The sequence below is a fragment of the Protopterus annectens genome, chromosome 6.part0 (genome assembly GCF_019279795.1).
Source record: "Protopterus annectens isolate FY-2018-M chromosome 6.part0, PAN1.0, whole genome shotgun sequence".
Taxonomy (NCBI): Eukaryota; Metazoa; Chordata; order Ceratodontiformes; family Protopteridae; genus Protopterus; species Protopterus annectens.
The window spans coordinates 1028366543-1028385073 of NC_056737.1; the positions used below are offsets into that span (position 1 = coordinate 1028366543).

At 41.4% G+C, this 18531-nt stretch overlaps 1 protein-coding gene across 1 annotated transcript in view; it reads right to left on the minus strand.

Annotated features, from left to right (window-relative positions):
• Positions 1-18531, minus strand: part of LOC122804652 (inter-alpha-trypsin inhibitor heavy chain H3-like) — a 1432534-nt gene that overhangs the window by 1309430 nt on the left and 104573 nt on the right. Inside the window, exon 2 of the mRNA XM_044074635.1 lies at positions 6610-6636. Coding sequence (XP_043930570.1) covers positions 6610-6636 — 27 coding nt within the window. The remainder of the gene's footprint in view (positions 1-6609; positions 6637-18531) is intronic.

Sequence of the window (18531 nt, forward strand, 5' to 3'; positions counted from 1 at the left end):
ATGTGCGTGTGATGAGCCCAAGGCTCATTAGCAATGAGTGCAGCCAGATTAGTGTGCACGATGACCAGCTTTTTGAAACCAGCACAGTAGGGACCCTTTGAAAGATCATGTTGGACCAATGCACAGTTGCTGTAAAGTATGATCAACTGTAGTAAACATTGAGTGCACATGCCTTTGGGATAGTCAGCATGAAACCACATGCATAGTTGGGGTAGTCAGTATGAAACCACATGCACGGTTGGGATAGTCAGCATGAAACCACATGCATGGCTGGGGTAGTCAGTATGAAACCACATGCATGGTTGGGGTAGTCAGTATGAAACCACATGCACGGTTGAGGTAGTCAGCATGAAACCACATGCATGGTTGGGGTAGTCAGTGTGAAACCACATGCATAGTTGGGGTAGTCAGTATGAAACCACATGCACGGTTGAGGTAGTCAGCATGAAACCACATGCATGGTTGGGGTAGTCAGTATGAAACCACATGCACGGTTGCGGTAGTCAGTGTGAAACCACATGCACAGTTGGGATAGTCAGCATGAAACCACATGCACGGTTGGGGTAGTCAGTATGAAACCACATGCACGGTTGGGGTAGTCAGTATGAAACCACATGCACAGTTGGTAATGCTTAAATGCTGATCTTTTTTGTAACTCATGGATGCATTCATACTAAGAAATTTATTGTGGATGTATGTATGGGAAGTTGGTCAAAGGTAGGAGGGTAGAGGTGGTAGCGTGGCCACAGAAATACACATAAAATAGTGGGTCCACAGAAACACATATACAGTGTACACACGACTGCAAAGGGAGGTGGTGACAAGGTATGAGATGTACACAGATAGCAAGCTGAAATACCCAAAGTTACAAAATATGTAAAGCACACAGGATAGGTTGGATATGGAAAAGTAATAAGATTTATAAACTGAAATCAGTTATGACACAAAATTTAATCGTTGTACTTGTACTGTAATGCAAATATCATGAAAACACACACGCATATATGCACAGCCCTGTGAGGATTTGAACACAGTACCCTCTTCACTTATATTGTACCAGCACTTCATTTACAAACTCAGCCACAGAAGCAATCACACCAATGGTATCAGTAGAGCATGTCACAGGTGATAATTGCATATTTACAGAAGCATAATAAGAACAACACAAACCTGGGGGGGGCAAGAACAACACAACCCTGGGGGGGTATGAATCCTCAGCTCTCTTCACTGTCATTCTAGTGAGTATTTGCAAACCAAGCCACAAAAAAGTGACACTAAAGGTGTCAATGAACCACATAGCAGGTGATTATTACACATTTACAGAATGGAAACATAAAAAATACAACCCTAAGAGAATCTGAACCCTCAACTCTCTTCACTAACATTCTGCCAAAGACTTAATTTGCAAGATGAGCCATTGAAATAAATCAGAATTAAGGTGTAAGCTTTACTCAGTGCTGTATTTACAAACTGCCTCATGACAATGCTAGGTTCATTTGCATGATCAATGGCAGCTACAGACAATATAGGTAGTAGATTACAGTGCAAGGACTCAATCGTTTCTATACAAGTAGTGGCATTTCTCATTGGTTGTACATAGACACTGATGGTTATCTTTATCATATCTCACACATAGTGCAACCACAAAAAGATAAGTGATTTAAGAATCATATATGGGTATGACTGTGGCATGTTTATCTATTTTTTGATGGTAGAAAATGGGAGTGCAGGAAAGATATGAAAACATGAAGCAAGTAAAGTGAAGGTGAGCAAACAGGAAATGAGTAGGATGGAGGGGGGAAATGAGGGAAATAATTTTTTGTGAGACAGGTAGCCTTTCCATCTTTATGAAAAGGAAGGTAATTTGGGGAAGGAAGTATGAGGAGAGGAAGGTAAGAGGATTGGGCCAGTTAGCAGTAGACGTCAGATATGACTGACAGGATATGGGGTAACACAGTGAGGGAACAGGAATACAATGGTGAAGGAAATATCAGAGAAACAGATGGATGACAATGATGATGAGCAATGGTGTGCGTGGAAACAAAGAACAAGAAACTCCAGGTTGGAGAATATGACTGGATGTTTGCTGCTGTTGTTTCTGATGGTAACTGTCTGAAATGCCAGGGCCTGCATTACTGAGTTCTGTAGTGCTGAGATTGAATGGCCAAAATAACAGTTTTACATATACTAAGTTGAGATGGACATTTCCTATACTATTCCCTTTTGTTGAAGATATGGTGACCTCAGAGGTAATATATATCTGTTCAGGGGTGTGTGGTACTTTCCCCCAAATCAGGGGGTGCAGGGGTGCTTGCTTCACCTGCAAAAAAGAAGTTTTTACAATAGTATTGTTTGATATTTGCTCTACTCCTGCATTTGTGGTTATTTTTATGTGTGTCAGCACTCAGCATTTTGAGTGCCAACATTTTGATAGGGAGCCACTTCTGCTAGCCAAGATCCAGTGGGAGACTATTCATTGCCCTGGGCACTGTCACAACTGGCCGTGGTTCAGATGTTGGAGCCATTGCTGGGCAGGGTCTCGACTCAATGAGGCACTGTAGCAGATGCTCCATTTGGCTGATTCAAGTATCCAGCCTTCTGTGTATGATAGGCAGTCTGGGACCCATGTGTTCTCAGTGCCTTTGGTGGTGGTGGAACTAATGCTGCTGCCACCTGTGGGTGGTAGCAGGCCTTGTCAGTAGTGTGGGTGCAGGTCATTGTACTGCTGCATACAATAGTAAAAGAAATGGAGAAACAAAGTAACAAACAAAATAAATGTATGTAAGAGAGGATAGTAACAAGGGTGAGGAAAATACAATGGGAAGATGTTATTATTATGTTGATAATGATACAGTTAAACATAATATAGTTGCTGGCCCTAAAACACTCCTGAATAATAATAGGAGCAGATTATTTTGGTTCACAATGGGACTTTTAAGGTGTGAAACATGGCAGCCCTCAATCCTTATGTTTGCTGTTGAGAAAACATATTTCCACTGCTTCCTTGACCACAGTGATGCCTATAGGGACCCAGGTGTGTGTGCAACAATTGGGATGAATGTTGCGCAATGTTTAGCAAGTGTGCTCATCACACAGATTCATTGGTTCAGAAACAATAAACATCAGAAACAATAATTATCTGATCCCTAATTAGCACCAAGACAGGTGAGCCTACACAATAGAAGGGCAAGAAGAAGCACAGAGTTTCACCCCCCTATGGAAAAATCACTGCTGTTAGAATTTGATTCCTGACAAGGTTGATTTTGCAAAACAAATTTCTTCAGCTTATATAAGGTAAGTGTTACTTCTTACAAATCCATCTGTTTGTCCTAAAAATGTTTTCAACTGCTGTTTAACCTGCTGCCTATAAGATATGTAATTTTATCAGCACCTTAAAATGTGTTAGCAAAGGTACACCAATTATTAGCCTGCAGAAGATACATGCCTGAATTTATATTCTGAGTACTCTTCAATACAATTTTTGTGTTGTGTGCCTTGCATGTACGTCATTAGGCAAAATATTTGTAACAGTGATAGTGTAATCATCATGTGTCCTTGGTCAGTTGCACTTCTTTGATTAGTTTGTTGGTAAATATTTGATCAGTAAATCTAAATGCCTGCCATTAACTTTAAGAGTGTGGATACATATATGTAATCATCAGGTGTGATTGTTAAGTTGGTTGGGAGATGTACTCTTGCGCTCATATTCTGAGTGCTGTTCAGTACAATTTCAATGTTTTATATATAACTGTCAGGCACAAATACAGCTTACTATATGGCTAAGTAAAATAATCGCATTGTTAGTATTTGCAAGGCCTGTGAAGGAATAAGGGTGTTAATTCCACAGTTTTGCATACCAACACAGCAATGCTTAAAAAATCTGTTGGGTATCAGCATCTACCCATAACTCAAAATTCTATGATACTAAGAATGATCTGGTACTCCAGGCCCTCTGGCTCCTTGGCTGACAGCCATTTGACATGCATGCAACCAACTAGCCATACTGGGACTGCCTGAGGTCAGATTGTCAACAATGTGAATCTGGTGGGTAGGACTGCAGGTATGAAATGGTGCACCACAGTGCCACTGATGTGATCTGTGGTGCCACTCAGAGAGCAAATGCCATGCCACATGAACACAAGGCAACAGTTGGGAGACCCATTGATATACTACCCCTCATGGAGACAGAGGAGTTAATGATCTCTCAAAGAGAGTACCACCTCCACAGACCCTCACAGTCCAGTGCTGGATGTCAGAGCAAAGTTGGACAGGTCCCACAGTGAATCCACTGCAGATACTCTAGGAATGTAGTCATGTTTCAGTGTATCAGTACCTGCAGGTTCAGTAGGGATTCAACAACCACAATTATCTGCACAAATACAGTCATGGGTATTACTTTTATGACGTTTATGGTTGTACAAATATCAATTGCATGTCTAGTCATGGTGCTGGATCATATTTACATTGGATATTGTGCTTTGGTGTATTCACAGAAGATTCTTTATCTAACACCAGCACTATAGAACTACCCCATCTGATGTTGGAGTATCTGCAGCCCATAAAAATGACAGAATGAGCTGAAACAGTCAGGGACAGATCCCCAACACAGACTGCGGATGCAGTCTTTATGTCTGCAGATACCCAGGCAACCTAGACATCAAAAGGAGGACAGGCTGATGAAGACACTATTGCTCAGAGAAATGTCCAGCCCCCAGCAGACAGCTTTCTGAATCTGCCCCAGCCCCTACTACACATGGAAAGAGAACTGAACACAGAAGGGTGGGTAATGGTGCTTGCTGTGGACATGGCTACTGCACTCCCTTGAAATTGGTGTGTCAGTAGTTACAACTTAACATATGTGCAGGGTCATCATGAAGGCACAGGCTAGTGCCACCACAACCATAGCAAAGACATGAAGGGAGTTCTAGGGTGTGCGTGATGACCTATGTGAGTGCATGCCCCATTTGTGTGATTTCTTAGATAGATTGAATCACCACTGGAAGATGTAATGTCTTCTCTGTCTCACCTACCAGGGGTGAGGGGCTATCCTTGGAGATGGTCATCTGCTACATCAAGAGATGCTAACAGATGTGACTTCCATTGCACCATCTGTTGTAGACGTGTCTACTCCAGGAGATCATTCCCACGGTCATGGCCATCATCCTGTCATATCTCCTAGCAAACATCATTCAAATCATGCAGCACAGCAGCATCTGGACATCATTCAAGGCATGCAGCACAGCAGCATCTGGACATCATTCAAGGCATGCAGCACAGCAGCATCTGGACATCATTCAAGTCCTGCAGCACAGCAGCATCTGGACATCATTCAAGTCCTGCAGCACAGCAGCATCTGGACATCATTCAAGGCATGCAGCACAGCAGCATCTAGACATCATTCAAGGCATGCAGCACAGCAGCATCTGGACATCATTCAAGGCATGCAGCACAGCAGCATCTGGACATCATTCAAGGCATGCAGCACAGCAGCATCTGGACATCATTCAAGGCATGCAGCACAGCAGCATCTGGACATCATTCAAGGCATGCAGCACAGCAGCATCTGGACATCATTCAAGGCATGCAGCACAGCAGCATCTGGACATCATTCAAGTCATGCAGCACAGCAGCATCTGGACATCATTCAAGTTATGCAGCACAGCAGCATCTAGACATCATTCAAGTCCTGCAGCACAGCAGCATCCAGCTCTGGTCATGTTAAATACAGAGCAACTCCTGGCACAGCCAGCTCTCATCACTGCATACTGAACCCTCTTCCACGCATGCCCTGATGTTGAACAACTGCTGAAGCTGTGTTCCTGCACACCCACACTCACCCCACCACAACCCCCAGTGTAGTATATTCTACTACTGACCCCAGCATTTCTCAACAGTAACACACACACACACACACACACACACCAATACCAGTACTGACACTTCACTTAATGCACTATTTAATAATTTTCACACTCCTCAGCATTCACACTCACGCACTTGTGAAAGACATGGGCTACTGTACTCCCTTTCTCCACTAGTGCAAATGTCTGTAACTCTGCTCTGTCATTTGCACATTTTTACTTGGGATGCCTATGTCTGCTGTACAGATTGCCTATCCTATACATAGTTAAGCAGAGCCTGGTGTTAGTTTTGCATTCATCAGTTTTACTGTACTGCATTTGCTTATCTCTTGCATACTATGATGTGAAGTTCTATGCCATCTGCTGCCTCTTTGCTAGTGCCATGGTACAGTGCACACACCTGCAGCTGGCATGATCATCCCCTGCTGCTGGCTTCCCCTCTGACTCCTCGTCTGACTCGGTCTCTGCTGCCTTTTGCACTGGGAACTGCCAACCCTGGAAAAGCACACTCCACTTCCTAAGTATAATATTGTGTAATGCTGCATTCACACACACACACACACACACACACACACACACACACACACACAGACACACACACAGACACACAGTATTTTGGTGTCTGTTCAGACTTGCCTTGTTGTATCACATGATCCTATGAGTTAGATAGCTATCCATAAATTAAGACAGATACATCAGTGTAAAACAAATTATTTTTTAATTGGTCATGACAGAAATGTTTACATACCTTTAGCAGTCTTCCTTCTGCTGCAACCTAAAAACAGAATATTAAAACAGTTGTTAGTCACAATTTCAGATACCACTTTCTGAGAGAAATACAATATTTTTTCACCAGCTCACTACAAGGTCACTTCAAAAGCATCATAAGAACATGGAAGCTGCATTATTACTATTAAATTCTATCCGAACAGCTGCAGCAGTCTAAGAAAACTAGTTTGGGATATCTCATCATCATCATCAAACCCCTTTTTTCCCAGTTTTCTACACGGGGTTGGGGTGTCATGTCAACTGTCGCCATCTTACAAGATTCAGTGCCACGCTCTTACCTTCCTCAGCAGTCATGCCTGATGGTCACAGGCCTGCACTCACACAACCCATCCATCTGTTTGCTAGGAAACCTCATTTCCTTTTGCCTTCTTCCTGTCTGTCCCAAATATTCCTTATGAGATTGTCTTCTGCTTGCCTTCACATTTGTCAAAAACTATTGTAATCTGTTCTCTTTGAACATTTCTACAACTGGAGCAACTTGGGCTTCTGCTCAGATGTGCTCATTTTTGTCTGTCTCACAGTGTGCATTCTACCACCCACCTCAGGCACTTCACCTCCATCACCTGTATCTTCATCAATTGCTCTGACTTCTCTCTCCAGGTTTCTGTACCATACATTAGTACTGATCACACTACTGTTTTGTACTCCTCACATTTCAGCTTTTTTGGCATTCTTCTGTCACAAACTACCCCTAACATCTGTGCCAGTTGGTTGCAGTCCCAATGATTCTAGCTTAGCCCTCCTCATTCAGACTGTCCCTCTCCTCAACTACCCCTCTCAGATATTAAAGCTGTTAATCTGTACCCCTATTTTCTGATCTATCTATCTCATTTCTCAGCTTCTTCTGATTTCCCCGATTTGCTGCCATTGTATCTATTTTATCTGTTCTCAGTTTCATCCCATACTCCTTCAGCTTTGCATTCCATTCCCTGGTCTTTTGTTAAAATTCTTGTTCGGAGTCTACCTGTAATACCGCATCATCACCATAAACAAGCATTGTTAAGTTGTCTTCTCCGAAGTGTTTGTTAAAGCAGTCCATCACCAGTATGAACATTAGTGGCTCAGAGGTGAACCTTGACTGTCACTGGGAGCCCCTCTGTGACTCCAAACATTGTTCAAACTTGTGTCATCAGTCCTTGTACTTAGTCTGCACTGAATCTACCAGTGTTTTTTGGACTTAGAACCATTGAAGGACTGCTCAAATTGGCTTTCTTGGGACCTTATTATGTTTTTTCCAAGTCTAGGAATCCCCAGTTGGACTTTATGTAAGAACTGGAATAAATAGGTTCATAGGTTCATAGGTGTATACTAGGCTAACAACCACAAAGGCCTTTTTAAGCCTAGCCATGCATCCCAAATCTCTGACTAGTTCTGATACCCTTGATAAGTGTAAGCAAGGGCTTTGGAGATGAAACATTTACAAGTGAGGGCCTGGAAGATAAAGTATTTACAGATTGCCTGTGCCCATTAGAGACATAGGTGCCAAACAAGGGATTAATTTTCTGTACCCCATCCAACTGTCCAAGTTACACTTGAATTGGGTTTGGGAGGAACTTTGCTTTACATGGATGGGGAGCCTGTTCCATAGACAGGGTAGTTTCTGGGATACATACCTGTCTCTCCAGCAGGTCCTATTTATATCACAGGCAAGGTTTAAGTCTTTGGAATGGGTAATCCTGGTGCTGTTTGCTTTCTGGATTTGCAGGATGTACATCAAGGTGGGGTCTAACAATATATGCCAGGCAAAGATCTCCCCTCAACAGTCTGCAGGAGACAAAACACGTGGATAGGGCCTTGAGGCGGTCTGCACAGGACATGTTACTTATGGCCTGTATTCTTTTAGTGAGGAACCTCCGTAGATGTTCCAGTTATTAGATATGCCTGGTTAGGTACATATGAAAAGGAACATTGTACTCAATGATAGGTCTGATGAATGTCACATACAGTGGGACAATGCCTTTCTTGAACCTAGATGCAATACCTTTGTTTATAAGTTGCCCAACATAGAATGATTTCCTCACCACTGTAGACATGTGATGGTCAAAGACTAGATTACTAACTATGTGTGTCCCCATGTCCTTGACAACTGGGTCAACTCTTAGGGTTTTGTTGTCAATATGATAGTTACCAGGGTTAGATGACCTCCCAAAAGATACTATTATGCACTTCTTGGCATTTACTTTTAGTCCATGGCTTTGATGCCAGTTACTTAACTGTGTCAGCCCCTCCTGGAGAACATTTGCGTTGGTGGAGGATTCTATGATGCTCCAAATTTGCAATCATCTGTAAATTTAGTCAACTAGAGGCCATTGACATCGACCTTCACCTCTGAGAGGTAAATGCCAAAAATTAGCAGTTCCAGAACTGATCCCTGTTGGACTCTGCTTGTGACTGGCCTCTTTCTAGAGGTGGACTCCCCAGTTCTAACTTCCTAGGTCTTGTCTATGAGCCAGGTGGCTATCTACCAAGTGGCATAAAGGTTTATACCTAATGTCTTGAGTCTGACAACAATGTTTGAGTGGGACATTCTGCCAAATGCCTCGGCCAGGTCAAGGTGGACAGTGTGAATCATTTTGCTCTCATCAATTGCCGTGGTGACCTTTTCAAAGAAGTCCATCAAGTTGATTAGGCATGATCTGCCCTGACAAAAGCAAATTGGATTGGATCCAACGTCTGGAGGTTTCCTGCCATTAATTATCATTTACATGATAATTGTTTCCATGGCTTTGCATATGAGACTAGTGAGACTTATGGGTCTGTAGTTTCCAGGATCTGTAGATGGCTCACCTTTGTATAGAGGGATGACTGTTGTTGTTCTCCATTTTTTGGCACAAAGCAATTCCAGGAGGCCTGGTAGGCCATGTTTCATTCTATTTCAAAGGCATCCTGGGGTATTCTCTCAGACCACTGATGCAGTGTTCTTGGCCTTAGAAAGAGCATTAAGGACCTGATCCCTAGTGATAGGGGGGTGATATTTGATGGCATTTCCTGAGGGAAGGTTGAGAGGGAGAGAGGGATAAAGCTGGAGATGAACTTGTTGGCCAGTAGGTTTGCTATATCTTCTGGCTCAGTAGGTGTCTCCATTAACAACTGTGTATTGCCTTTGATGTTGTGGACATAGCTAAAGAATGCCTCTTGGTTGCCCTTGGCATGGGAGGCCAAATTTACCTCAAATTTGGCTTTGGTAGACTTTATTTTTCCTCTGAGTTGTTTGTTTGAGAGTGATTTTAGCCTGCTGGATGCTGCACCTCCTAATTTTTGCCATGCTTTTATTCTCTCTATTATACAGCTTATTAATGTTATGATTTCACCAGGCTGGCTGGCTTGTTTCTTGAGTTAGTTCTGTACTTCTTCCTGGTGGTAAGAGCTGTCTGTATGCAGCTATTGACATACTTCTATAGGGTTTCTGTAAACAGTTCTGCATAGGCAACAGTGTTCTCAGGGTTTATGGGGGCTTCAAATTTTGCCAGATTTTCACTTAATAGTAGAAAGTTAGCCTTAGACTAGTTCTTGAATATTCCAGGGTTAGCTGGGGTTACAGGTTTTATTTTTACTTCAAAGGAGACCATTTTGTGTACTAACCTTACCAGTGAAGACATTACACTAGGGGGTGTGCAGCAGTCACCCATATTAGTGGGGAGCAGATCCTGTATGTTTGCACTCCTGGTTGGTGTATTGACAGTCTGGTCCAGGGAGTGTGGGTTTCAAAATCCAGGAATCTCTGTGCCTGTACATTTGGTTTTGTATATGATTCCCAGAGAGTTAATAGTGGAGTAATTAAAGTCACTCATAAATATGGTATTGGGTTGTTTGGTGAGTGTTTCCAGTAAGTTTAAAATACATGTTATGGGTTTTCTGGATCATAGAAGGGCACCTATACATTTCAATTAAGTGGTACAAGATGTTTTCTATGGTGATTTTAACATGGAGAAGCTCAAGTGCATTGCCCTGTTTGACAAGCCTTAAGGTATATTAATTAAATGCCTTCATCTTTTACTTAACCAGTGCTGTACTCAGGGGCAGCCCATCCTATCGGACTGCCGGACTGCAGCCCTCCCACCTAGAAAATAACAAAAAAAAAATCTGTAAAACATAAAAACAAAGACTGCCTTTGCCAGCAGTCCTGATATGGACATAGAGGTAACAAAGGTACCCAGCCACCATTGCTGTGAGGTACCAGGAATCTGTGTGGTGATGACCGCACAGAACAGAGGAGCTCTGGACTGCTTCAGCCACAGTCAGGACCAATGAGGAGGACTGAGCTGCTCTCGCGGGACGTTTTCAGTGTGTGGGCTTCAGGTAGGTGTTTGGATTGTGGGCTTGCTTGCTGTTCAGTCGCTGGATCAAAGGCTTCATGGATTGGTCTGTTTGTTCAGTCGCTTGGATCAGTCTGTGGCTTGCTTGCTGTTCAGGTGGTCGCTGGGCTTGGTCTCGCGGATCAGTCCGGTCGTTGGGATTGCTTGGATCAGTCAGTCTGTGGCTTACTGTTCGGTCGGTCACTTGGTCAAGTAGGTGAAGGGCTGTGTGTGTGTGTGAAATGCCCCAGTTACTATATACTGGTGGCTAGAGAGAGCAAATGGTGGTGGGTAGAGATACTCAGGCTTGAACCCTGTACCTTGTATGCAGGTGTTAAGGACCTGAATTCCTTACCCACCACCATTTGTAAAAAAAAATTGCAGATTTTTGCCTCATATGTGATCTGATTTGTTCCTCATAATATATGTGGTTTCTAAATATTGCAATGCTTGATATTTGATGGTGCAGTGGTAGCATTGTTACCTCACAGCTGCAGGTTCTCAGGTTTGATTCTTGGCTGGGGTGCCTTCTGTGTGGGGTCTGCATCTTCTCCCTGTGTTTGTGTGGGTTTGCTTTTGTGTCCTCCCATGTAACAAAGACATGTCTGCATTACTTCTTCCTGGGCCTCTGCTGAAAATTGTTTTTTTGTTCCAAGTCAGATTGTCCTGATTAACAAATGTTAAATAAAATTGGCAGGCATTTGAATTTCAGACTTCAGGTTTCTGAATGTTTAATTCCTTGCATATTTGATGGTGCAGTGGTAGCATTGCTGTCTCACAGCTATAGGTTTTGTGGTTTGATTCTTGGCTGGGGTTCCTTCTGTGTGGAGTCTGCATCTCATCCCTGTGTTTGTGTGGATTTGCTCTGGTGTCCTGCCATTTTATAAAGACATGTGTCTGCAGTATTTCTCCCTGGGCCTCTGCTGAAAATTGTTTTTGTTCCATCAGAAGTAAAATTGACATTGAATTTCAGACTTCATATTCTTCAGAAAATGCATAGTAACAACCTTTTATTCTAGCAATTTTCTAAGATGAATATTTGAAATTTGTCCTTATTTTTGGGACTGTATTACCCCATTATTGGCTTTGTCCAATTTTTTGTGCTAAGGTTGACAGCTATGGCAAGAACTGAATTCACTGAATATGTTTGAGGGCCGTATTCCCTCATTACTGAGTTTGTCCAGGTGTTTTGTGCTAAGATGTTGACTGCTATGTTGAGAACTGAATTCATTAAATGATAGCCATTTAAGTTTCAGTCTTCCTCTCTTTCACAAAGCAGCCAATTTGGAGTAGTGGTATGTTGCTCTGACTGTTTTGCACAGGGATCTTGGCAGTAAAATGTATGGTGGTAACGCAGCATTTTTCTTTCACAAAGCAGGTGATTTGGCATAGTGGTATGTTGCTCTGACTGTTTTGCACAGGGACATTGGTAGTAAAATGCATGGTGGTAACACAGCATTTTCTTTCACAAAGCAGCTGATTTGGCATAGTGGTATGTTGCTCAGGGACGTTGGCAGTAAAATGTATGGTGGTAACACAGCATTTTATTCTAGCAACTTTCCAAGATTATACAAGCAATGTTTAATGTGTCCCTGGTTTTGGCCTTTGACCCCAATAAATTTGGCTTTTTTCAGATTTTTTGTGCTGCGAAGTTGAGATGCAGTTGAGTATTGAGTAGATTTTACAAGGAGCTGAGAGCTGCAGGGGAAGAGAAGTTTAGTGCTGCTTATGCTAAGTCAGCTTGCATTGTTAATAGCACAACAGGTTGTATACTTGCTTTTGATGCAGAAGGTTCTACTCCCACAAGGGGTGAATGCTGCCGAACTGAAAAAGTTAAGATACTAACTATGAGCCTGTTATCAGTTTGCCATCCATCTATTGCAATATTACTAGCTTATCATTTTTAATGTAATATAGGCAATTTATTCCTCAGGGGCATCAGACGCTTTATTTTTCGATGAAACCATGAAATATAAAGGTGTTTGCTAGCAGCAAACCTCTTCATTAGTTACAGATTTATTTAATGTGGAATTATTTAGATGACTTTTTTACTTCTTCAGAGATTGTGCATATTTACTGATAATGGTGGACTGTAGAATTGTGCATATTTACTGATAATGGTGGACTGTAGAATTGTGCATATTTACTGATAATGGTGGACTGTAGAAGTCTGAGTAGACTTATGATGGAAATGTTCTGAACTGGGCAGTTTTGTCATTATTGGTGCATGCATTTTGTTTCATTGTTTACTGGAAAAATGTTCAAAACAATAGGAAGGTGTATCAAAGAGCACATGTATGTTTCATATGCAAGGGGGCTATGATTTGAAAACAGCCCAGAATTAATCTTTATCTGCCACTGGTAAAATGTATTTTCTTTGAATGTGGGTTTCAATGCTGTTTCAATGAATGTGAGTTTCAAGGGCAGAGAAGTTTTAATGCTAAGTTTGTTTAGCAGATGTCTTAGTGTTTGTGCTGTAAAATGCAAAATAAAACTTTCAAATGAAGTCCAAATCATCATAGAAGTAAATCAGTATGCACATTAGTGTTTATTGTAAATGGAGTGAAATAGCCAAGTAATGGATCATTGGAATGGCTGCAGGGGGAGGCTCCATGATTTTGTGAGGGGGAAGGGCGGCAAACTTAAAGACAGCCCCAGCTGAACTATACCTCCCAACTGTCCAGATTTTCAATGAATGAATAGATTTTTGCTTCTTATTTTTGGTTTGTTCCTCATAAAATTTGTGGTTTTCTGGCAAAATCATTTAGGAATTAAGTCACTAAATAATGACACACTGAGTTTCAGACTTCATAACCTTCAGAAAAATGCATGCTAAAGTAAGACCTGTTGTTCTATCAACTGTCTCGGTTTATACAAGAGCAATTTTTAGTACTGTTTATATGTTCTCCCAATATATTTGGCCTTGTCCAGATTTATTGCATTAACAGGTTGAGAGGTACATGCAAATAAATTGCTTTATAGAATTAGGCATAGCCAAACCTCTCAACTGTCCCTGATTTTGGCTCAAAATGTTTCTCTTCCCCTAATAATCCCTCCGCAAAATAGCAATTTTGGAAGAAAACATGGAGGGTTTACAATTAAGAAATAACTGCAATAATCAGAGTTATAGATTACTTTTATTTCAGAAATGCATGTAGATTCTTTTATTTTGTCAGCTACTCAAGTTAACAGTACTAATATTAAAGTGTCCCTTCTTTGACAGGTTCCCAGCTGTATTGTGTGGCTATTTTATATTTTTACATCACATTTTTGGTTCATTTTTCATAAAATTGTGTTTTTTTTTTTTTTTTGGAAAATTAGTGACAAATCATTAAAGACTGAAGGTAGAAAATAATGACAGACATTTGAGTTTCAGATTTCATACCATTCAGAAAATTCATACTAATGCAAGACCTATTCTATTATCTTTCTAAGTTTATAAGAGCAATATTTTAAAAATTGTCCTTATTTTGGGCCTTTGTCTCACTTCTTTGTATGGCTTTGTCCAGATTTCTTGCTCTGAGGTTGAGAGTTATGACAAATGTGTCAGGGCCATCACAGTCAGCCAGAGACATTTCAAATTGTGACATACTTATTGCACCCCACTCCCCCATGTAGTGACTCTGGATGTGTCGAAGTAAGGCAAGGAGTAGTTATGCAGTGTAAATGTGCAGAGCATCCCCCCCATCCAAGGTAGACACAAGTACTAGAGTGGCTTTTCATCTGTCCTTGATTTTTGCAGAGTGGTCTGGTTTCTGTCATATTTTTTGTACTGTTGATTTATGCTTATTACTCAAAGTGCCTGTTGCTCTGTGTTTAAGTAGCAATACTTTAATGACCATCATCAGGTAAGCTTGGCTGAGATTGTAAGATGCAAGTAAGCTTTAATAAGCATACTGTTAAAGAATTGCCAACATTGAAAGCCTTTCTGTTGTCGCCATGTAGAGAGTACTTAACTAGATAATGTATAGGCCTCGGGTATTGAAATGCATATGATAGTATTTGTAATAAAGGACAGGATTACATTATTTTAAGAAGCTCATTACACTTGGAGACTTCCAGTCATCTCTGCAGGCTTTACCCGTAAACTAAACAGAATGCCAATCGTGTGGTCCATAACCTGTACAGTAATCCTTTTAAGCAATGTATCTTGAGCTTATTTCTTGTTTGCTTTTCATTTTTTACTTTGATCATGTTTTCCCCATGAAACAAGTAGATAGTTGTCAGGCAGCAGGTCTTTTTTGGATAAGAAACATTTTTACAAGTGGGGGCATCAGAGAGTTCTACTTTCAGCATGTTACTTGGTACTTTAATAAAGATGAATATAAATTATAATTAGAACAGCAGTGCAAGAAGTGGTTTGAGTTGAGTGCTGCTTGTTTTTCTTATACTTGATTTTGACTGGCATTCCATTAATGTATTTAAAAAGTAATTTATTTTTTCATGCCTCACAACCTTTTTGTTTCCATCTAGATATTAAGTAAGCTGTCATGCAGCCAATGCATTGAAATATTTTTATTCTTCTACACTTCATTTTGTCTTGATTGGACTCTCATAATGACGGTTTGGCACCCAGGGCAGTGTATTTAGTTAATTTTTGTGGTTTTGAGCATAGCTCCTCCCCTTTCTAGTTGGCCGCACCCCTTCCCATTGACCCCACCCATTCAGCTGTCTCCTGCAGCCCCCCTTTGATTTGAAGTCACCAGCCGCCACTGGCTGTACTGGACAAATGTCAGCTATCTCAGTTTCTCCTTTATGTCCCAAATTTTCTTCTACCTTTCAGAATAAAAGCCTTTTCTCATTAGAGCTTGATAAGGGTGGCTTATTATGTAGTAGCAGCATACAGTGGAGGTAGATATATCAGAATAAAAGTATTTACTCGCTAAGTTGGACAAATGTGCTTTATTACGTAGTAGCAGCATACAGTGGAGGTAGATATATCAGAATAAAAGTCTTTACTCACTATGTTGGACAAATGTGCTTTATTATGTAGTAGCAGTATACAGTGCAGGTAGGTGTAGTTATTCAACAAGATTCAAACAAGCCTTATAAACATTATTTCTCCAAACTGAACTGACTAAAGTAGCTCTTATAATACTAACTTCTACATGCCTTTTTAACCTTGGTCCCCAGGACTTCTACCATCTAAACAACATCTGTTTGTCCCAAATGTTTTGCACATTCTGTTAGCACATTTTATCCTTTTTAGTGCTTTGGCCTGAAGGTTATTTCACTGAGCTTAATTGTATCCTTCACTGAAACATTCATTTCTATTGAAACTGCACTTACTGAAACTGCATATAAAATGTAAAATATAAAATGAAGATGCAGGACAGCTTTAATATGGCTGCATTTCTATGCCTATGCAAAGTGAATACTGTATTTATGTAGGATTTATGTCAAGCCTATTCCTCCACTCTTTCCCCTTGCTTCTTCTCAACTATATGTCTCACTGTAAACATTTGATCAGTTGTGTCCCATCCTGATCTGAATCTGAACTGTTCATCTCCCATCTTACTTTCTACTACTCTGCATATTCATTTATTAATCACCCTCTCTAGAACTTTCATGCAATGTTTCAGGAGTTTGACACCTCTGTACTTCCCCACTTGTGGACGTCCCATTTATACCTGTACACTGGCACTCGTATTTTTGTTCTCCAGCCATGTGGAATATGCCTTTCTCTCCACACTGCTATGAGTACTCTCAGGAGCCATTTCTCCCCTATCTCACCCAACGTCCTTAGCATATCTGCTGTGATCTCATCTGATACTGCTGCTTTCCCTGACTTCATTGCTGTTATTTCATCTATGGTGGCCTCCTCCCCTTCTTCCATCATAGCCTGTGTCTGAGACAGTACAGCTCCTCCCCTTTTGTCACTGTAGGCCGTGTCTAGGGTAGTTTAGCTTCTGTGGGGTTGTCTTCATTCAGAAGCTTCTGGAAGTGCTATTTCCATCTGCTTTTGATGTCCTGTGAGCTGATGAACAGCTTGTTGCTGGCATCCCTTATGAAGGATGTCTAATGACTATCTTCCATAGCTGGCTTTAGGCATAGGCCAACCAGGCAGCTGCCTAGGGCATCAGTCTAGTAGGGGTGCGTTTCCAGTATTTATTTGCTGTAGGCAGACCAGGATGGGGGCACCAGGTGGTGTGGTGGGGGTGCCATGAAGCCCTTTTTCCTAGGGCACCAGTTGAGCTAAGGCCGCTCCTGCTATCTTCTATACCCTTTTTTCATTGCTTTGCAACCTAATAGTTTCTGTGCTATTTGCTGTGTCATTATCCAGAAGCTGGTAGAGTGCCCCTAAATCCATGTTCTTTGCTACTGCAACTCATCTCTTAGTATCTTTGTTAGCTAACCAGTATTTCTTCTTGTCCTGGCCTGTCTTTTTTATATCCCACTTTTTCAAACCCTTCTCCATTTTGTTACTTCCTGGGCTTCTGCATTCCAACACTAGATTTCCTTACACACCTTATTTTCGTACCTGGCTTGGCCACAGATCCTCACACATGCTGTTTTGTGATGCTGATGTTCTTCTTCTTCTTCAACTCTTGTTGCTTTGTCTTCCTCCCTAAGGTACTAGAACCCTGACTATTCATTGAACTCTTGTGTTTTCTTTCCAGCTCTGTTGGTCTCAGAACATTTTCTGACCACTGCTTACAGCTGATTGTGGCAATCAATGGTATATGCTGTGATCCATATGTTTCACTGGGATGACCTTACAATCACTGAGTCGACTCCAGTGCCCTTTCCTTACAAGGATGAAGTCTACCTGGGTAACATGTTGGCCATTCTAGTATGCGATTTTCTGACTCTCTCTTGCCAACTCATGTGTTGGCCACCATCAAGCTATAAGTTTAGAATGACTTCTCCTTTATTCTTGTTGCCTCACCATTGTGGACCCAGGCAATCCTCATAATATGTTCTGTCTGCCCCATTATGTGCATTGAGGTCACCCATTATCCAAACCAGCTCATGTTATCATGCTTTATATATTAGGTTCAGTAACTTCTCCCAGAATGCATGCTATTCCTTGCCTTCACAAACGTGTTGTAGTGCATAGGTTGAGATTATGAAATATTGCCCTATCCTGACACTGTAGTCTGATTACCATGAGTCTGTCAATTCTGTAGACATCCATCATTATCTTCTGAAGCTTCCCCCCATCACAATTCCCGTACCATTTCTAGCCTGTCCTCTCCTTGAGTAATAGTCTCTTGATCCAAAGTCATGTGACTTTGCTGTACTGGCCTTTTATCTCATCTCCTGGATACAGCGGATGCCAAGCCTCCTCCTTACCATCATGTTATTTACTTCTGAGCACTGTCCTGTTAGTAAACCTACAGTGAGTGTAGCAAATCTTAGTTCATGTTTGGCATCCAGGCTGATTGGTTTTCCATTCAGGTTTCACTCAACTGAGCTCTCCCGGGTAACCGAAGGAGGACAACTGGACACCAGCCAGCCAGTAGCTTATTGACCCAGACCACATTATTGGCAAATTTGCCTATCTCTGAGTGATAGCTCATGGGTTGACATCTTATGGATTAAGTGTACAATCATTGTATTAGTAGCTAAAAATGTCTGATATT